Raw genomic sequence first — 20,731 nt, 5'->3', positions numbered from 1 at the left:
ATAATACAGTAACATTAGTAAGGGCAACAGAGCTTTAATAGTGGCAACAGAAAAATAAAATAAATAACCGATTTTTTTAAAATTAAGTGACTACCTTGAGTAGTCAAAGAACAAGATTTTAGATTCAGATCCCATGGAGAGTGGTAGATGGAGGAATACAATCCAAGAAAAAAGACATAACTCAATATAAGTTGATTCTGTATGTAAATTCATTCAAAAAGTTCCAGGTTTAGTTCCCAACATTTCCCTAATGATCTAGAAACTATGAAATGCCAGCCAGTTAGGAAAGGAATTGAACTTGATGACGAAATACTGGTCTCTGGCTGCAGTATCTTTTCCGATTGCGCATATTAAAACTCTAGAAAAGTGAATAAGAAACAGTCAAACTTTAAACTTTAAAATATTTCTTATTCCTTCTGTATGTGTCGAATTTTCCAAGTTGAGCATTCATTATACACCAGTCTTACCATGCATGGAAAAGATGGAAATAACATCATGTTGTTCATCACTTATAATAGAAAGCATAGTTATTTTTCTGTTTTATATTCAGTGTATTATCAGCATCATCAAGCTGATACGAAGGCTGCAAAACTGGTCGCTAGATATTTTCCCTATTGTTTTTGCAAACAATATCTGTGAATTATTCAGGTCCCATTATTTCAGCTGTGTATGAATACTTTTTGTAAGATTTCTTGAATATTTTGAAAGGTTTAAACCTTAATTTCCCAACCACAGCTGTGAATTCTCTTGTGGTTGCTGTAGATAGATTTGATAAATGCTGCTAATATCACCTTGTGATCTAACAGTGCTCTGACTTTGGTCTGTAGGTCTTGATGAATAATTGCTGTTGTTCTACTCCAATGACTGAATTAAGTTGTTCTCTAGTACAGGGTTCATACTTTCATGAGTTTAGCCAATCAGTTTATAATAGTAATCTAACAGACAGTTTTCCTCTCTCTTTTTCAACATACCAATTTTGCTTTGAGCAAATAATATTTTGCACTTTCTTAATTTTTTACACTACATGGTTCAAGTGTACAAAGTGATGGAGAAAAGAATAACTAATGGACCTGCATGCCACCAAGAATCCCAATTATTTAACTTAGTTATTCTTATTGTGTCTATTAATCTGAGGTGTCCTTTCATGATGGGCCCACATATATTCACTAAATTAAGTTTCTTATTTTTAACTCTATATTGGACTTATTTCCAATGCAATTAATTTCTAATATCTTAATCTTTAATTGATTTGACAAATAAAAATGCAGTGTGAGTTCTCCTGCAATATCTGATCATGTTCCAGTAACACTAACAGTTATTATAAGAAGAGAATTCACTTTTTTTAAATAAATGAAATATGATTGTGAAGAATTTTTACGAATTTGGTGAATGTATTTTTTGAAATGCTGTTAAGAATGTTTGTAAGTATTGCATGTTTAATGGAAAAGAACAAAGAATAAAATAAAGAATAATGAAAAAAGAATAAAAATTCTTAAAAAAAAACATTTGGGAAAAAAAATTAAGGAAGTATATGTTTCCTAAATTAAAACTTAATTTCCTTTATATGTTGGGTACAGATATTTATTGAATCACATAAAAGAAAGGTCATGGAAACATACTTGGAAGGGAATTCTAGCTCAACTCCAGGGAAAGAATATTTATCTATCTATCTATCTATCTATCTATCTATCTATCTATCTATCTATCTATCATCTATCTATCTATCTATTTATAAAATGTATATGGCTGCCCATTCACTTTCAGTGACTCAAAAACATATAAAAATCATAACTCGCCAGCCCTCTGGCAACAACAAGCAATCAAATAAGCCGCTTGATGGGCTCGCTTCCACTCTGGGTTCCAGGACTTTAAGAACCTTGTAAAAGAGTGTCAAAGTAGGGGGCAGTCTAATCTCTGCAGGGATGAGGTTCCAAAGGGAGGAAACCAAAGAAGGCCCTTCTCCTAGGTCCTGCCCGATGCACCTCCTTAGGGGATGGGATCTGAACACTATTGGCCTCTCACCTGAAATTGTAACAAGAAAAGTAAAGAGGTCCAAGGCAAAAATATATAATAATTTTATGAACTAATAAATCAGCCTTTTTTGTGTGTGTTTGACTTAAAAATACTGTCAATTACAAAAAGCATTAGTCACTTTAAAATTATATAGCTCTTCCAAATATCAAGTATTATTATGTTTTTACTCTATCTGTATAGGAAGTAACACATAAGGAAATAATATACTATATGAAAACAAAAGCTGACCTTTTTTTGCTCCTAAGCTGTTAGAGGGTTATAATCATCTTTTTTAATAAACTTTTCTAACCCCTTTTAATGAGGGTTATATAACTCTGATCTTGAAAATTAATAAAGATTCTGCCCAATGTGGAAGTTACAGCCCAATTTCCTTGATAAACGTTGATCCCAAAATGTTGATGGTGATCCTAGCATTTAGACTACAGACAATATTACCATCAGTTCTTTATCCAGAGCAATCTAAGTTTTTTTAAAGGGAGGCAAACATCAGATTGTTAATTTACTTATTGGTATTTGAAATACGCATTTAGGAAAAACTGGAATCAGCAAAGATAGCTTTGTTGGATATGGAAAAGGCCTTTGATATAGTGAAATGGATAATTTTGGAGCAAATTTTAGCCAAATAACAGATTTCCATCTTTTCTTTATTAAATGAATTGAAATGGGGAGTTCCAGTCCTTGGCCAGGGTTACCTCAAATGGGATTATTTACTCATCTGTCATCATGCCTTTAGGAAATTGTTAAATGTCCCTTCTATCTTCTCGTATTTAATTTAATATTGAAAATATTGATTTTTCTCCTATCAATCAGTCAAAAGCTGTTATAAAAGCAGCTAGAGTTGAGCTCCTGTTATTTGTTTTTATTATTATTAAACTTATATGTCATCCATCTCACTTAAAGGTGACTCTATTATTATTGCAAATTATCTGGTGAATCAATTAACTACAATAGATCTTGTATACTTTAAATAGGCTATATAGATAGTCTACAATTTATAACTATAATTAGACTTGGAATTTTGGTCCTAAGTCAGGACAGCCATTAAGTGAGTCACCGTGTGAACTGACTCAATTTTACAACTGTTTTTATGATGGTCATAAAGCAAGTTACCACAGCCATTAAGCAAATCACATGGTCATTAAGGAAATCCAGCATATCAAATTGATATTTTTTTGGCTGTTTTCTGCTGGAAAACAGCAAAAAATAATTGCAAACCAGTGACCGTAGGAAGCTGTAACCAGTTGCAAATGCAAACTGGTTTCCAAGTGACCAAAATGTAGTCACGTAACCAGGGAACATGATGTTTTATGAAGATAATTTTCACTTTCTCTATACTATGATTAATCTTCATGATGCACAATAGAGGAAAAGACAATATAAGTTTTCAAGAAGTAGTGTATTTCCTACTAAAGCATATACGAGTTTTTAATTAAATAAGAGAGCTAAAATATATAAAGTGACTTTCTGTATAGAAATGTGCTCTAGTTATTCATTACATTCTTTTTCCTTGCATCTTTTCCACTTGTTTTTCAGAAAGAAAAAGTTGTAAATATGGCAGCATCAACATAGAAATATAATATGGATCATTTATGTTAAAAGCCTTTCTTAACAGTTATATTAAATTTTCCTGACATTGAATTCTTAACACTTTAAGCTTTCCATCGTGATTTCTACATCCTTTGTAAATCTCAGTTGCCATTTTATTGTCTATTAAGTTGCTTTGGGAGATGTTATTTTCAATGTTCTTCACTATCTTATTTGCTATTCATTCCACTTGGAGTTGGGTGCATTAAAAATATATATAAAAAATGGAATGCAGTAGTGATGGAGCCACTAAGAAGCAAGAATGGTAAAACACAAAAAAATGGGATTAAGAATATAACTTCAGCTGAATCACCCTGTTCATCTAGTGCAGAGCTGTCAAACTCCAAGCCCATGGGCCGGATGCATCATGCGCTGGCCACACCCACGCCTAGTTTAGCAAAGTGGGGGGAGTCCTGATACGTCACATGATGACATGAGTTTGACACCCCTGGTCTAGTAGCTAAGTGAAATCAGTAGTGATGCAGGACTTCTTTTAATTCTTACTCAACAATTCTTTGTGAGTGTGTGATTTCCTTATGTTTGTTTGTTTGTTTACAACTAACTCTATGTTGCCTAATCACTAGATCCTAGAAGAGTTTTGCCAATAAAATTTTAATTTCTGTATTCCCTTTTTAAAAAGCTGGAAATCCTTTTTAAAAACCTATTGCGCTTACTGTTTTTAGACTTACTGTTTTATTACAAAGCACATTGTTTTGTTAACAGATCAAAACTTTCACATTGAACTACCATTACAACTCTTGCCTGATCCAAGTAATTGCTCAATTTTTAATTTAGCTAGTTCAGAACTTCATTGACATAGCTATTCAAATAACCTTCCTGAAAGATAGTATCCATGCATCATAGGTCCCTAATAGACCACCCTCCTCTAAACAGGGTTAAAGCTGCAAAATTAAAAGACCACACAGGGATTACATGGAAGCAACATTTCTAGAGAAAAGCTTTTAACGTTTTTAGACTCCAACTAAGTCATGGCATCTATTGAACCGAACTTCAAAGTGTTTTCTTTCCTTTTTCTTTAGAAATCAGATGCTTTTGCCTGAGCTAGTAATTAAAACTACAACATAACAATAAAAGCAGAAATTGTTAATAACACTTCTCCTGCAGCTGACACTAAATATCTTTAAACAATTTTGCTTCCAGCATCTGCCCCCCCACCCCCACCCCCCCAAAAAATCCTGCTACTACTTGAAAATTTGGTAGGCTCCAACAGCTGCCAGTATATTTGTATTCCAGTTATCTGTCATCTGTATTGCAACAATATCAGTAGCTTATATACAACATACAACACATTTGTACAAGCAGCTACCCATAGTATATTAAAAATGTTGAAACTAGCTGAAAGCTCTATTAGTTTACATTTTCAATACTATCAGCCTTAGTTCTGTCAACTTTTGAATATTGTCATCAAGAGAACAAAACAAAAAGTGCATACCAAGAAACTGGATGCATACACTGTAGATATTTTGAATTCATCCAGGAAGACAATGCTTCTATTTAACTTTCCATGTTCACTGGAATTCTTAATGAGTATGTTTTACCATTGTGTTCTATGGAACATTGTTTATTCTGTTTGTATTTTTTTTACATTTTACAAGCAATCTTCCTTCATCTAAATGTCTTTTTTTTCCTGTCCATTTTTAAAAATATGCTTCAAAAGCTACTTATTTGAAATGTGTGCTAAGATACAATTTTCTCTAATATAATTATTCTGATGCTATTCAGTGCTGTGCTAATTACATTTGATATTCACTAAGCAAAGATTTGGTGAAGATTGTCATATGCATATAAACACAAATATATAAGTTTATATTAGCAACAGTAATAGTATTATATTATGGTCTAGACCAATGGTGGCTAACCTTTTTGGGCTCCCGTGCCGATAATTGCGTGCGCACTTATCTGCTCGTGCTCACGTGCCATCACCTAGAAGGCAATGCACACAAGCCCCCCATGCCATGCGACCCATGCTGCACGCTTCTGTGCATGCGCGAGTGTCTCCTGTGTATCATCGTACATGTGTGCCAGATACCCGACAATCAGCTGTCAGGCGGTGGTGCGCACACATGCGCAGTAGACCTTTTCTGGGCAAGGGCTCGCGTGCCGGCAGTAATGGTTCTGCATGCCACTTCTGACACACATGCCATAGGTTCGCCACCATGGGTCTAGACTGACTAGAATTCAAATTAACAACAGGATAAAACACAGTGTAATGATATTGTTTTTAGGTACCCCATTAATACAATCAATATCTACATGGTTTTATAATATAGCCAAATTTGTCCGCTTTCGTGAAAACTGAATTATATTTGTTGTGATAATAACAGCTGCACAGAGGAAAAAATCAGAATTGCCTTGGTTAAATATATAAAATATATAAAAATGCAGTATATCAAGATATGGACTGTGGATTTAATACACCTACTCCTCAAGAGTCTTACCGCACATGGACTTTTTCCATAAGAATTGCCTTAAGGAGGACATTAAAATATGTTAAGGTTAGCATTCTCTAGAGTTTAGGGATAGTTATATAAGTGGGTACTTCCCTGGCCTACAAAAAGGAGAAATGTATAGCAGTTTTCCAGATATCCTGTAGAAGATTTTAATATTTTGGATATTAATAATAATATTTTCTCTAAAATTTGGGAGATAAAAAATCATTTCATACATGTGAGGCCAGTGAGGGAAAATGCCTTAGCAGCTGGATTTCAGCAAAAACAGAAGGGTCAGAGAAGTTCCTTCCCATCCATTTTCAGGAAGAAAAGCAAGACACGTATGTGTCTTTATATGATGCATGTATGTATCATATGCATGTACCTTTTTATTTTTCCCTCATGCATACATGACTGTATAATAAACCCTGATCACATATTATGCTATGATAATACTAGTAGTTAAATACACAGCATATACCAATGTACAGTGACTATTACGAAAATGAACTAGGCATGAAATTAAAGGGAAAGATGCTTATCTATGTAACATAATTCTGACCTGATTTAGTTCTCTTGTTCCAAATAGTTTTGCTCTTTCTGACTTTAATATAGCTTCATCTTTCATTATCCGCTTTAATTTGAACCACTGTTAATGTGAGTTAGAAATGTCTTAATACAGAAAGCAACCCAAATCTATTTTTCACATCATAGTTAAGAGAGAATAATTTTATTTATTAATACAATTTACATATCACTTCAGTGTGATACTTTTTTAATTAAAGCAGGTCAAATTGATTTGAATCAGATATTTACTTACTTATTTACTTATATATTAAATGTCTATGCTGCCCATGATATATCGACTCTGAGCTGTATGATATGAGGGGAAGGAAACAATACAAATATTTGTATTCATCTACTAAGCAGTCTGTAGCATCTTGTTTATAAACTGTTATAGGTTTCTGTTAGTTTTAGTTAAATTCAGCTTGGGTTTTTTCCTTCCTTCTCTTCTTCTCAGGGAAGCTGATGTTATTTTTGCATAAGCTATCATTGTAGAAAGGTGGGATGTCAATTAAATTATAAGGTCACAGGGGATCTTGAACTCTTAAAATTAAATAGTGCTTAGATGTCCTCAATTTTGATTCTCAAGAATAGATTTAAAGGCACTTATGAAGCATACAACTTGCACTATTTTATTGTGTCCTTTGAGACATTTGATTGGGAATTTCATTATGGATATTGGTATCTCACTGTAAACTTCTGGTTTTTTTTGAACTTTTGATATTCCCATTTAGAGAACCATAGTTTTGCTCACTGTGACAAGAAGTAATTCAAGAAAAGGAGGAATAGGTTTTAATGTTGGCATCTGTGCATAGCCACTGTTGGCAAACATCCACCTAGATTGGTGGCCAGGAACAATGCAGTTGGAGACTGAAAGCAACATAGGTGGGACACAAGGGAGGGAGCTAATCAGTTGTGCAGGTGGTTCAGGTATCTGCTTTTCACACAGATAATTAATGTGTACAAGTAGCTGCTAATTGCACATTTCAGGAATGATTTATGAGGGAGCAGAGGGGAAAGAAGAACATAATCTAATTTCATTCGGAACCTCTGCCATTGATACAATGGTATCAGCACAGCTGTGAGTTGGGACATGATTAATGAACAGGGAGTAAACACACCAGTATTATAAGGAGTGTTGTTTTCAATGGCATGCATGCCAAAACTGAAAGTGGCTTAGACAGCAAAGGGCCAATTATGTTACACGTTCATTTGCATGTCAGATTCACCACCAGTTGTTAGGTATGGAATAATGGGGAGGGAGGGGATTTATTATTGTCCATCAGGATATTTCTTGGATTGAAATGTCCACTAATTTTGAATGCAAGCTTAGACTATGCACCAGTTTTCATAGTGGACAAACTATTCTATGTATAAATATTAAAAATGGCTTACAATATATAATTCCACTGGTTCTATTTTGGTACCTTCCTGAGATTTCTACAGTCTCCATATGAGTGTAATGTTTTGTTCTCTTAACCGGGAGAAAACTGGTTAACTGTCTCAAAGTAGCTGAATAGAAATATTTCCTGGGGGTGCAATTGTGAACAAAAAATTCAATTTTCACATCTTCTTCCCCTTAACCTTTCCTTTTATTACTAAATAACAAAATGAATGGAAGTTTGTTTTATCAGAAAGTGTAATTTTTCTGACACACTTTACTTTTATACCTTACTTTTAAAAATCTGATCTAATCTTTATTATCACTGAAGTTGTGCATTCTTAAAAACATTTAACAGGGTAATTTTTAATGCTGAGGTTGTTTTTTTCTCAGCATATTAGAAAACTTTACAGAATTTCCAGCAAACTTCATTATTTCTTTCTATGTTTTGCTTTTAGATAATATTTTAAAATGCCTTTTTATGTGCCATGAAATAATGAACTATGGCACTAGCAAAATCTCAAAGTCATATGTTCTCAACTATTTTTATTTTTAAGCAGAACAGAACTTGTATTTATTTTAATGTTATCTTCTGTTTTTCTTCCACTAGCTTTTGGAATTTGACAAAGAGCTGTCAGTCTTTAAAGACAAATTATATGAACTGGACATTTCATTTCCTCCCAGGTAAGAAAGAGATACAGAAATTGTTTATTTCTTAACATCCTGATCCTAAAATAGCCTTGAAATATAGTAAACTTAATTCCTGATCATTATAGGATTTTTGTTACTGGGTCTGTGAAAGGATACGATTCCATCTCAGAATTTCAACATTTTTTAATCAAAACCAGAATGTACTTTTACATATCTATATTTGTAAATGCTATTTATTATGCAAATATAACTAGGAGTAAGTTGTATGGGATGTTTTGCTGAATATAAATTACAGACGACCCCTTAATATTCTTATGGTTTTCTTTTCTGGTTTGTTTATTGTACATTTTCGTTGTTTGCTTTTGTCTGCTATCATATTCTTAGAATAGTATGAGAATAGGATCGTTGGTTTACTTGTTTGCTTCTGTGCCTTCAAGTCAGTGTTGATTCCTGACAACTGCCTGGATTAGTCCCTCCAGTGCTTGTTATTGAGAGAAAAAAGAAATAATTTCCAAATCACAAGAAACAAGGTTCTGTTCTGTTCTGAGTCAATCATGTTCTGCCCTGCGTATAACCTGTCTAATTCAAGGCATCATACTTTAAGATGAATTCATGCAAACTATTCAATAGAAGGGACTGGAAAAAAGTCCAAATTATATTAATGAAATTTGGAATTAGGAAGAAGACAGCGGAAAGAAATGAAAGCACTCTTGAAGTTTCTGAACGGGATCACAGAAATTGGTCTCTCTTGTTTCAAAATCAAGACTGAAATAATGCTCTTGAATTATTGGAGAACAAATTCCAGTCTGACATTAAGTGAAACTTCTTAACAGCGAAACCAATTATCAAATTAAAACTTGTAGGCTCAACTGTAAGTCTTCATGAAGGAGTGGAACAGCCGCTTGATTGAATAAGGAACTAAACTGATACAAATGGCTGCTTTCATCTTTAGGAACATATAGAAAAGAATAAAAAGAACCTATTTTGTATCCAAGGTTGAAGAGTACATTCTGAAAACACATTGTGAATATACAGTTTTTATAGTAATAATATTTCACTTGTAGAGTGGAAGTCACCCATCAAGTCACCAAGTTTTATTATTAAGCTTTTATTTAGCTTTATTTTTCAAGTAGTTTATTTTATCTTCCTTTCTCCCTGTGGTTTTCAGTTGTTATTTTTATTGTTTGAAATGTTAATATTGATCATCTTGAAAATGTAAATTGCTGATAGATAAATAAATGATAGTATAAATAGATGATTAGTATAATTATGTCCCTAAATTCAAAAATAATTTCATAGACAAGTTGTAACACTAAGTATGAATAGCTTAAAATTCATCAGATTAATAGCTTAAACATTTTCTATAATACATAATTTGTATTATCAACTTACTAGTTTCTCTCCTTCCAAATTATACTAATAGTTTTTTCAGGGGAGAAAGAGATTTATAAACTGTTTTTTAAAATGATACATTAAAAGGAACAAGGGATAAAAGCATGAAATACAAGGTAATAGATAAGGGATTTAAAAATAATATGCAGGTGATAATTTTCCAATGTAACAAGATTAATTATGAGTAGCTGGACATATTGTATTGCTTTAAAAGACTAAAAGTTATTATTAAACTCAAGCTAAGCATGAATAACAAAACTTGTGGTCAGCACAGTGTAAGTCACCCAAGTATAAAATATGAAAAATTCAATCCATATTACCAGTAGTGTATTCTGATTTAGATATCAAATAAAATTGATGTATAGAATGTATACATCAATCTCAGTTTTTAACATTGTGCAAATCTAATTTTCAGTTTAAAAACTGAAGTCCGTTGGATTTACTTTTACGATATGAAGTTATTGTAGACACTGAAACATTCCCACAAATCAGTTAGTTGTTTTTCCATTGAGAAAATCAAATGGCCTCAAATTAATAAAATAGTTCTCAAGACTGCTTGAGTTCCTTATAACAACTATTCTTTCGGAAATCAATTTATTAAAGCAATGCAAAGCATGAATTGGATTTTTCAGACATCTCCATTTATGTTTTTAAATGATTCTTTAGGCAAAAGTTGTGCATGTGTGAGAGAGAGAGATTCTAAACAGAATTCAAAGGATAATAAAGTATGTGCTCACAATAATATAGTTATTAACATTCATAAGGAGTGATACTGGATAGTTTATATGGTTGCATCTGCAATGTGCCCGACACATAGGTGCTAATAATTCACAATCTCCATTCATATATTCACCTGAAAAAGATCACCATTGCCTTGTAAAAAGTAGTGGTAACAAGAATTTTCCTATCTGATATTTGTGCTTTGATCAGAAATCCTACTTTTTCTCTGGGAATTTTAATTTTAGGCAAAATCACATCAGCATCAATTTAGTACTAATCTATATTTGCTATTAACAAGGATCTTTGTTGTAGTATCTGAATTTCATGGAGTGTGCAGAGCTTAATTTTTAACCACTGAAATTGGTGGTAAAATGCTCTTGGTTGTTAAGCCCATTTAACTTTTTAGATTTTGCATTTTAAAATAAATGTTCTATATACCCATGGTATGTTTGATATTGGCATTTCCTCCATGGTCCCTAATCTGCTGTCCTTCAAGAGAGCCTTTTAAGACTGAGGGTAATATGTGAACTTGCAAGTATAATCTGAGTTTTTAAATATTACTTTTGTTTATTCTCTAGGTGGTTCTATATTGTTATACTGTGTTTATAGGCCTCCCTGATATGGAATGAAGCAACTCGGTGTGGTCAGCGCAGCTGCCACCAGCTCACCAGTGCCAAGTTGCCTCTGCCAACTCACCAGTGCCAAATCATTGCAACTCAATGATTAACACATTACAACTCAACATGCTCAATTCACCGAAGGGACAGCTCACAGCCAGAGCAGATTTGGGTGGTGAACGAGCAAGGAGATGGGCAGAGTGCGGAGCAGTATTGGCTGGGGCCTGGGAGTTTCCCATTTTCACATACCACAACTGCCACCAATCTCAGAGTTTGGGCCATTTTGGAGTGGCAGCAGTGGTGGAACAGGCAGCGGAGGCCATGACACACTCATTTTCACACTAGGATTGAAAATGAAACACACTCAGCCTCCGCTACATCCTTGCCCACGGCTGCTGCTAAACCACTGGAACTCTGAACAATCCGGAGCTCAGGACAGTGGTGAAAAGAGTTGTGAAAATGGGAAGCCTCCAGCTGCTGCACTCTGTCTACTTGCTCGGCCAGCTGGCTCTCCCATTGTTAGGAAACCCCCGGCTGCTGCTACCGCTCTGCACTCTGCTTGCTCACTTGCTTGCCCGGCTTTCCCTACAACTGCCTATGGTGAGTTGTCCTCACAGTCAATTTGTTGCGCCCCACAGCAAATTGGTTGTATTGGTGGTGGTGAGTTGGCTGAGATGAGCTGACAGTGGCAAGCTGGCGGCGGTGAACTGGCCGTACAAAGTTGTCCTAGACCTTCCTGTTAACCCACTGGATAGATCAGGACAGAGAATCAATTCCCCAGAAAAGCCAAATACTTTTATTTAGATTGATAATGTTGTATTGTACTTCTTCCTCTTTATACTCCAGTGAATTTGGAGGACATTTGCCTGAACTGCTTCCTAAAGTTATCTCACTCTTAAAAAATGCTTTAGCCTCCATTGTTTAATCTGTATATCTGCATATCTTTTTCAAGGTCATCTTTTCTCTCTACATTCCCTGAGTGGCAATGGGAAGATTAGGCAGTCTTTGAAATCCAATTTAAATAGATATCTAAACAAATAAATGAATATTTAATAGTAGAAACAAAGAATTACAAGGTGACATGACTGGAAAAGAGCATTGCCAATCTGCCTTTCTGTGTCTTGATTGTTACTTGACACATTTAGTACTAGTATATTCTGGTCTTTTGGCAATACATAAAAATTGTTATATTATCTGGAACTACTAATTTTATCTTTATAAATATTAGCTGACTACATATATCATAGTATGTTATAATATATACTGTACAATATATGTGGCATATAACAGATTCACACTATTATCTGGATTATGAATTACAGAGCCTGATTTATAAGAAATTAATGAGTGGATAACCTGTCTTCTGGTATGATGTTATGCAGAATAATTTGGGTTCTTGTAAATCCAAATGCTATCCAAATACCAGACACACAATATTTTTAAAAAAAGACAAATAAGGTCATAGGAAATTTGCCTTTAAAATGATTTAGTTATGCTTAGTTGAAATGATTCAGTTATATTTTAATGCATTGTGACAATAATCATTTATATGTTAATACATTGCAGTCACTTTTTATTTTGTTAAGTAAGTGGGTTAAAGAAAGGATGAATGGGGTTTTCTATAGGAAATAGATTTGTCTTGCATGTTACACAAAGACATTTCCATATGCAAAAATTAATTTATGAAAAATCAAAAGTCCCAAATTGTAAACAAACACTAACACATTGTCTATATTAAAAAATAATACCAAGGTTTTAAAATTCTGATACGTTGAATAAGTGAAAATGACCTGTTTTGCACAAATTGTATTGGCTATGTTGTATACCTCATGATAAACCAAAAATAATCTACATAAGAAACACACACACACACACACACACACACACACACACACACACACATTTAGAATGCAAAATAACAAAACAGTCAATGCCAGAAGACCTTGTCAGATAGTTTCCCAAGATCTTGCTTTCTGTAACTGCAAGATTGCTGTTCTAGCAGGATTTATGATTTCCTAACATGTATGTGTGAAAGTGAGAGGAGTTTGGGTGACTGGGAGAGAGTATCTCCACTAAAATCTCATCAGTTTGCCTTTCTGTGAAATCGGAATTTTTGAGATACTCAAAATTTCAAGTGTTCTTCTTAAGCTCAGGTACATTATAAGTTCACCAATATAGCAATGCATCACAATTTAAGGTTAATACATGAGTAATATGAAGTATATATGATATATATCCTATCACTCGTATATACTGTAGAAGGTTGACAAAAATGGGAATGAAAATGAAATAATTTCAGGTTTCTATTGTGATTCATTCAAACAAACCTGTACAGTTTGTTTATTTGTTTCCGACTAGTTTGAAAATGGCAATTTAGTTCTAGGCAGTCTCTTTCTCAAGATGGAGGAAGAAAGAAAGTATAGTTGAAATAGTTGGAAGTTTTTAATAACTTTTTCAAAAGAATTGAAAATTGTTTCATCTAACAAATCTGTCATAAGCATCATGCAGCCAATTACCTTTGAAGATCCATGGAATATAAAATGAAAGATAAATCCTTCAAAATGTTCAAATATGCCTGGATTGCTGTGTATGTCTTTACCTGCATTTAAACCAGCATTTCTCAACTCAGCCACTTTAAGATCTGTGGATTTACAGCATGTGTTGAAGTCAAAGACCTTAAAGTTGTTGAAGGTTAAGAAATGTTGATTTAAAATGTTCAAATTTCTGAATAATATATTGCTATGTATTAAATACCCTCAATTACATAGATTATTTCCCAAAAGTAGCTCAGTGAACAAAATGAACAGAGCAAAGTGGAACAGAAGTCCCAGAAATGGATCACTCTTGGGGTTTAGAATGCCTGCCTTCATAAAGTGATTATATTACCCCAAAATTAATCCTTTGACAAATATAAGGATGCATTTTAAAATTATGTTGTTTAAATGCTTTCAGTTTGTGGTAATTCTCCACCCAGAAGTTTGTATTATTGTTTTTGAAAAGAATTGCTGTATTGTTCAGTTATTTTCCAAAATTACCTTTGTTGTCATAGCAAATATGATAAAAACTACTCTCTTATCATATTCTGAAATTACTTTTTTTCCTATGAAGATTATGAAGTATAAAAAAGAATTTTAAGGGTTTAATGTCTGCTATCAAGGAACCCTCTTTTCATATTAATGATGATAATCTTCTATTTCACTTAATAAAGTAATTTGGAAACTACATGTAATTTGTAGCTGTCTTGTCGACAGTTCTTAAGGCAATATAAGGCAATCAAGTAATTAACATATGTAGTGAGCCCTAAACTTATGGTCATTAGCATCCAATGTTGTGTCCAGAAAAAAAAATCAATTTTCCAATATACTAGTCCAAATGGCATATACTTGTTTATTTCTCTTTTTGATTGTAAAACATAACAGTAATAGATATGCAGTGATTTATTTTTAGATGTAACAACTATTTGATTATCTAGGACATTGGTTCATATATATGAATAACAATTCACAACCAATTACTTGTACATCAATCTATGTGAACTTCAGATTCTTCCAAAAATTGAAGCAGAAATTAGCAGCATTTTCATAAATATCACTAAGAATAATTCTAATGCATTTTTTTAGAAATGGTTTTAAATATTAGTCAATGTATTTACAGTTTAAAATGATGTATTTTAAAATTCCAGTTGTTCCAGTCAGGTTTAGAATTACATTTGTAAGAAATAAACTCACTTATACAAAATCCTTTATTGTTCATAAGTTTTTCCCCAAATTATTATCCTGGCATTTCCCAATTGACATCCATCACCACATGAATTTGTAACTTTTAAAACAATTGTTCAAGTCCTAGTATTCCATATGAAAGAAAAGAGAAATGCATAGCTAAATAAACATCATGTAAAAAGTGCTATTTCCATTCTTAAAAAAGAGTCAGTTACCACACTCTTTGCATCTGCCATCATCCCATTTGTAGTTTCCAGGGATGGGATTAAACTTTTTTTTTTACCTTTATTGAGTTTTTTCACAGCTAGTTATGTTAACGAAGAAAATAAACCAGGGGCGTCAAACCAGTGGACCACGGACTGGATGCATCACGCATAGGCCCATGCCCACCATGTGAAGGGAAAAAACATGGCAAAATGTCAGATGCTGTGAGTTTAACTCTCATGAAATAAAGAATTAGAAATAACCTCATAAATTAACAAAACCACTTGGTCCATTTTTGTTTACGTTTGGGAAGTTTGAGACAATTTTGTCATTTTCTGTCTCAGCTTTATCCCATTTTATCACTAAAACAACCCTTCCCAAAATGCAAAGACAGAGCGAGACAGAATCCCTCTCAGCGCTACCCACTCAAGTGATGTCATGATTCACTAGTCATGGCCCCAAAACTCCCAGAGATGGCACTAATGCAACAGGTGGCCTTAAAATAAAGAAAGGTGTCTGCAGTGACTTAGACAAGTGGTCTTATTTGTAGGAAACTCTCTGGCTTCATTGCACAAGTGGGATATAATGGTTTATATTAATCTAGAATAAAGCAATAATGAACATCATTGTAGGTAGTCTTCAACTTAGGACCACAATTGAACCTAAAATTTCTGTTGCTAAGCAAAAAGTTGTTAAGTGACTTTTGACTGATTTTATGACCCTTCTTGCCACAATTGTTAAGTGAATCTGGCTTCCCCATTGACTTTGCCTGTCAGAAGCTAGTGACTTTTGTCTGATTTTATGACCCTTCTTGCCACAATTGTTAAGTGAATCTGGCTTCCCCATTGACTTTGCCTGTCAGAAGCTAGCAAAGGGTATCATAAATATTAGTCAGGTTTCAAGGGTTTGATCACATGACCAGGGGGATGCTGCAAGCATCATGACTAAATGATCTATTTTTAAGTTGTGTACCTGCAGTTAAAATATATCTTAGCTTATTTCATATGACCTAATAGTGAACATTTTCAAAAGTTCAGTGCTAAAACAGTTTATCTATATGGGTGTTCACGGAAGAACAAGTGACTTATGGTGCATTATTGACATCATCGTGTATATGACATGAATTATACAAATGACATGATACTCCTAATTTGTGCAATGAAGTCATAATTTCTGTACATAATTTCTGTGCAATGAAGTCATAATTTCTGAACATGCAGTAATTTATGGCAGCTGGAAAATAAACAATGAAGCTTCAGCTAAATATAGTATAGTCTTGACTATAGAGTAACATTATGGTTAATCGCTTCAGAGCAGAGATAAGATATCTAATTAATGTCAAGTTATGTCCCCATTTTTCCAAAGGTATAAGTCATAATTATTGATTATTTACGAAGAGCTTTCTGCTTTTATACCAGTATGCATAAAAGAGGCAAATGATGCAATTGTTCAACTTTTTCCCATATGTGAACTAAGAACTTCTCTATTCTGCTGAAAGTTGGCGCTCAACTAACAATGTGCTTGCTGAGCATACCTTGATTTCATTATATTTGCATTTTTGCCAGCCAGTCAATTGGCACAGTCTATTTGTGGCTTGTTGGAGTCAGAACCAACTTGCCTGACACCTGAGAAGTCCTGTTTTTCAGGAATCTTGTCTGCCGCAAAATTCAAGCCTTGTTTGTTTCTAATGTATTCTTATTTTGTACTACGCTAGTTATAACACACTGTCATTCTTTTGAGCACTGTAGGTTCTATCAGCTGCCTGATACCTTGACATTCGGTAAACAGGAAGCTCAGGGTGAGCTAGAAATGGGTATTTGGTAGACTATAATCACTATGGAAAGGCAGTAGGTGTGAAAAACAAAATAAGGACATTGTGGTTAGCCACGATACAGGTGGGCAATTGTTAACGTTATCACCTCTCTCCATTAATTATAATTATTCTTGTAGCTGTTGTATGGAGGAGATAGGAGCTGACTTACCAGGGGTTCACACCCACCTACAAGGTTTGCTTTAAGATAAGTGTGCATGCACAGTAATCTCATGTATTAATCATTCTCTTAAAGTGACCTGTTCTTGTTTGTCATTGCATTAGGCTGTCATGTAATTTACTGCTTGGACATATGTTCATGTCTTAGATATCTTCTCTCCTCTGTAATTTTTTTCACCTCTCTTTCAACAGACCCCTTCTGAGCTGACAATTTCTTTGCCCTGACACTTAGAATAAAAAAAATAATAGGTCAAATCTCATCTATGCTAGGGATTTTCTTCTCACATTTGATTTCTTTGGTTTATTCTAACCTATACATACTTTTGAATTGTTAGACATTCTCTGTCAATCTTACTTCTATAACGTATTTTCATTTTATTCAACTAAACACAGGGCATCTGAAGAAGAATCCAAAAAAGTCTAGATAGCTGCTGTAACTATATACCTGCTGTGTTCACATGGTTGCAGCTGCCATCTTAACTTATTCTGATTTCTCCCCCAGATGTCTCTAATTACAGAATATCACAGTTCTTTTTGCTGTGTGTCATGTTGAACAGCATCATGCAAGGTTACTCTGAAATACAGCAATTTGTTCTCTCCTTCTTAGAAGGCACTCCTTTTGTTACTTTAGATTTCCACTGCTTCCATTACAACCCTTGATAGTTAAGAAATACCAATTAGTTAAGTTTAATTTTAAATGTTATAAAACTGACTCCCATCTGCGTCAGGATCTGAGTTATCAAGATTTATCCTGTATCTTGAACTACAGGTAGTCTTCAACTTACAACAAGAATTGAGCCCAAAATTACCATTACTAAAGACAGTTGCTAAGTAAGTTTTGCGTCATTTTTACAACCTTTCTTCCCAGGTTGTTAAGTGAATCACAGCAGTTAATAAGTTAGTAAAGCGGTTGTTCAATGAATCTGGCTTCCCCATTGACTTTGCTTGTCAGAAGGTCGCAAAAGGTGATCACATGATTCCAAGATACTGCAATCGCCATAAGCATCATTAATTTCCATGCATCTGAATTTTAATCATGTGACCATGGTGGCCATAAGTCACTTTTTTCCAATGTCGTCATAACTTTGAATGGTGACTAAACAAGTGGTTGTAAGTCAAGGACTATCTGTAATCAGCTCTTTCCCATAAGAAACTAGAGATGGAAAAAATGAATATTACAAATTGTCCAGTGTTTGTTTTGTCGATTGGCTGTGTTGATTTTTACAACAATATTAGATTAGAAAACTTTTTATTTCTTCTATAAGAGGTAGTATTGTACTGGTGTATCTAATGATATCTTAATTACTTGTCTTACCATATACTGTATATTCAAATATAAGCCAGGAATTTTAGTGCCAAAATACACCCGAAAACTCAGGGTTGGCTTGTCCATAGATTGGCTTCCCCATGAGTAATTGAATTGTAAATCTTGGAATATAGTTACTGGAACTATACTATTTGTATAGATCAGATTGGATACTATTTGGATACTGTTGAATACAGAATCTTATTTTCTAAATATAATATAGTCAGCATTTCTTGCCTTTTCTACAATAGCCATTGCAACTAAATTGACTCAGGAAAATATATGATATGTCAATGTATTGCATTAACACTCCCAAAATTCTATGCTTTAGTGATAGATATATTTTTTAATCTGGATATTTTATTTTGGAGCAAATAACTTGTTACCTGATAATGAAAATAAAACTAGTTTTGGCCTGTTAGGCAAATAGAAACATTATCATTTCACTCATGATGCTAAAGCAGCTAACTATGTAAGGGACAGCTGGCTTGGGGTTATTGCAACACAGTAGAAGTCAAATAACTTGTAATGGTAGAAAAATATTTACGGTATCACCTATGCCACTTCAGTCAAATTGAACTTCCAGGTCTACACAGATCTACTCAAAAGAATTACTTTCAATGTCTGTGAGAGAGTTTATTGAAATACAGTATACGGTCGTAAACCAAACAGGAAAGACTCATATCTTTTCTCCGTTTTTGCATTAAGTACTACATTAAACTTTGACTGTGTTTACCCTCGTTTCCCTTTGCTACTGAATTGTGTGGTTTATATATGCACACACCTCTTTTTTACGACCTTTGACTTTGTTAGTTTAGTCACCATGGTGATCTGTATTATGCAAGCAGCAGCTGTTTAAGACGTTGTACCTTAACTTCCATGTTTGCAAGCCATGTTTACCCTCCTGATTTTGACTAAATGAGATACACATCTTGGCCAGTTGGCTAACAGAGCATTAGAAAGGGCTATTATGGTTTTCTAAATGCAAACTAACCAATTGAATTCTACTTGCTTGGTATCCTGTAGGTCAGGGGTAAAAAACTCATGTCATCAAGGAGTCATGTGACATATTGGGACTTTTTTCCCTTCACTAAACTGGGTGTGGGTGTGTCCAGCCATGTGACACATCCAGCCTGCGGGCTGGGAGTTTGACAACTCTGCTTGTAGGTGAATCTCAACTATCAGGTGCACTGAATAGACAAATATATGGATTGTGTGTCTTTTCCTATGGAGGATATTTTTATACTCCAGCTGTTTGGAATTGCTTGCCCAGACATCTGGATGGAGTTTTCTCGGTGTTCAGAAAGGTCTATCTGTAGATTCATTTGGACTCAGGGTACCAGGGTGGATTATTGATGGGTTTATAATATTTATCAGGTACCTATATTTGGCTTATGGATATTTTTATTTTGATGCTTTAAAGCACCAGGAATTTTATGAAGTATAGTGTGTATATATCTTAGAACAGGAGTGGCAAACTCAATTTCATTGACAGCCTCATTAGGGTTTTGTTTGACCTCAGGGGGACGGGTGGGCATGGCCGTTCAACATCACTTGTGTCAAGGGTGCCTGTGGCAGCCCGAGCGCTCTCCCAGCAAAAACTGAGCTTGTAAGGGCTGCACACGGCCCTCCTGAGCTCTGTTTTCACTGGCAGAGAAAGGGTTGCAGGAGGCCATTGCAGCCTGGCCCTCCTGAGGTCTGTTTTGGCTGGCAGAGGCACTGTGGGCTGGCCCTTCGTTGTTTCCAGGGCAACAGCCCTGCTGGCCCGTGGACCAAATCTGGCCCATAGACCTTAAGTTTGACACCCCTGTCTTAGAACTTATCTATTTATTCCATGGATAATATTTAATAGACCTCTATTACAATTACTCTTCTGTGCTTTTTCTTACATGGATTTTTAATACTTCCTTCTTGAGATGTTCAGAATATGTATTCTTAAGTATGCAGGCTACCCTAACAGCTGCCAAAAATTAGAGATACATAGTTTTGTGCTCTGACCTAAATGTGGCTGTCAAGGATCCTCAAAACATTTTAATATTTTTTAAAAGGCTGCTTTTCAGTGTTTTTAACCAATGGTGGAATAGTTTAAATAGTGATTAATCTACTCTCTGTCAGGAGA

General features: G+C 34.3%; 1 protein-coding gene across 8 annotated transcripts in view; it reads left to right on the top strand.

The window, feature by feature from the left end:
* Nucleotides 1-20,731, top strand: part of INPP5A (inositol polyphosphate-5-phosphatase A) — a 245,016-nt gene that overhangs the window by 209,448 nt on the left and 14,837 nt on the right. For all 8 annotated transcript variants that reach the window (XM_087932488.1, XM_087932482.1, XM_087932484.1 and 5 more), the window contains one exon: nt 8,624-8,697. In XM_087932488.1, the coding sequence (XP_087788614.1) occupies nt 8,624-8,697 (74 nt within the window). The remainder of the gene's footprint in view (nt 1-8,623; nt 8,698-20,731) is intronic.

Source organism: Pseudonaja textilis, chromosome 4 (assembly GCF_049901715.1).
Source record: "Pseudonaja textilis isolate UNSWEBS1 chromosome 4, rPseTex1.2, whole genome shotgun sequence".
NCBI classification, from domain to species: Eukaryota; Metazoa; Chordata; class Lepidosauria; order Squamata; family Elapidae; genus Pseudonaja; species Pseudonaja textilis.
This window is presented reverse-complemented; position numbering and strand designations above follow the sequence as displayed.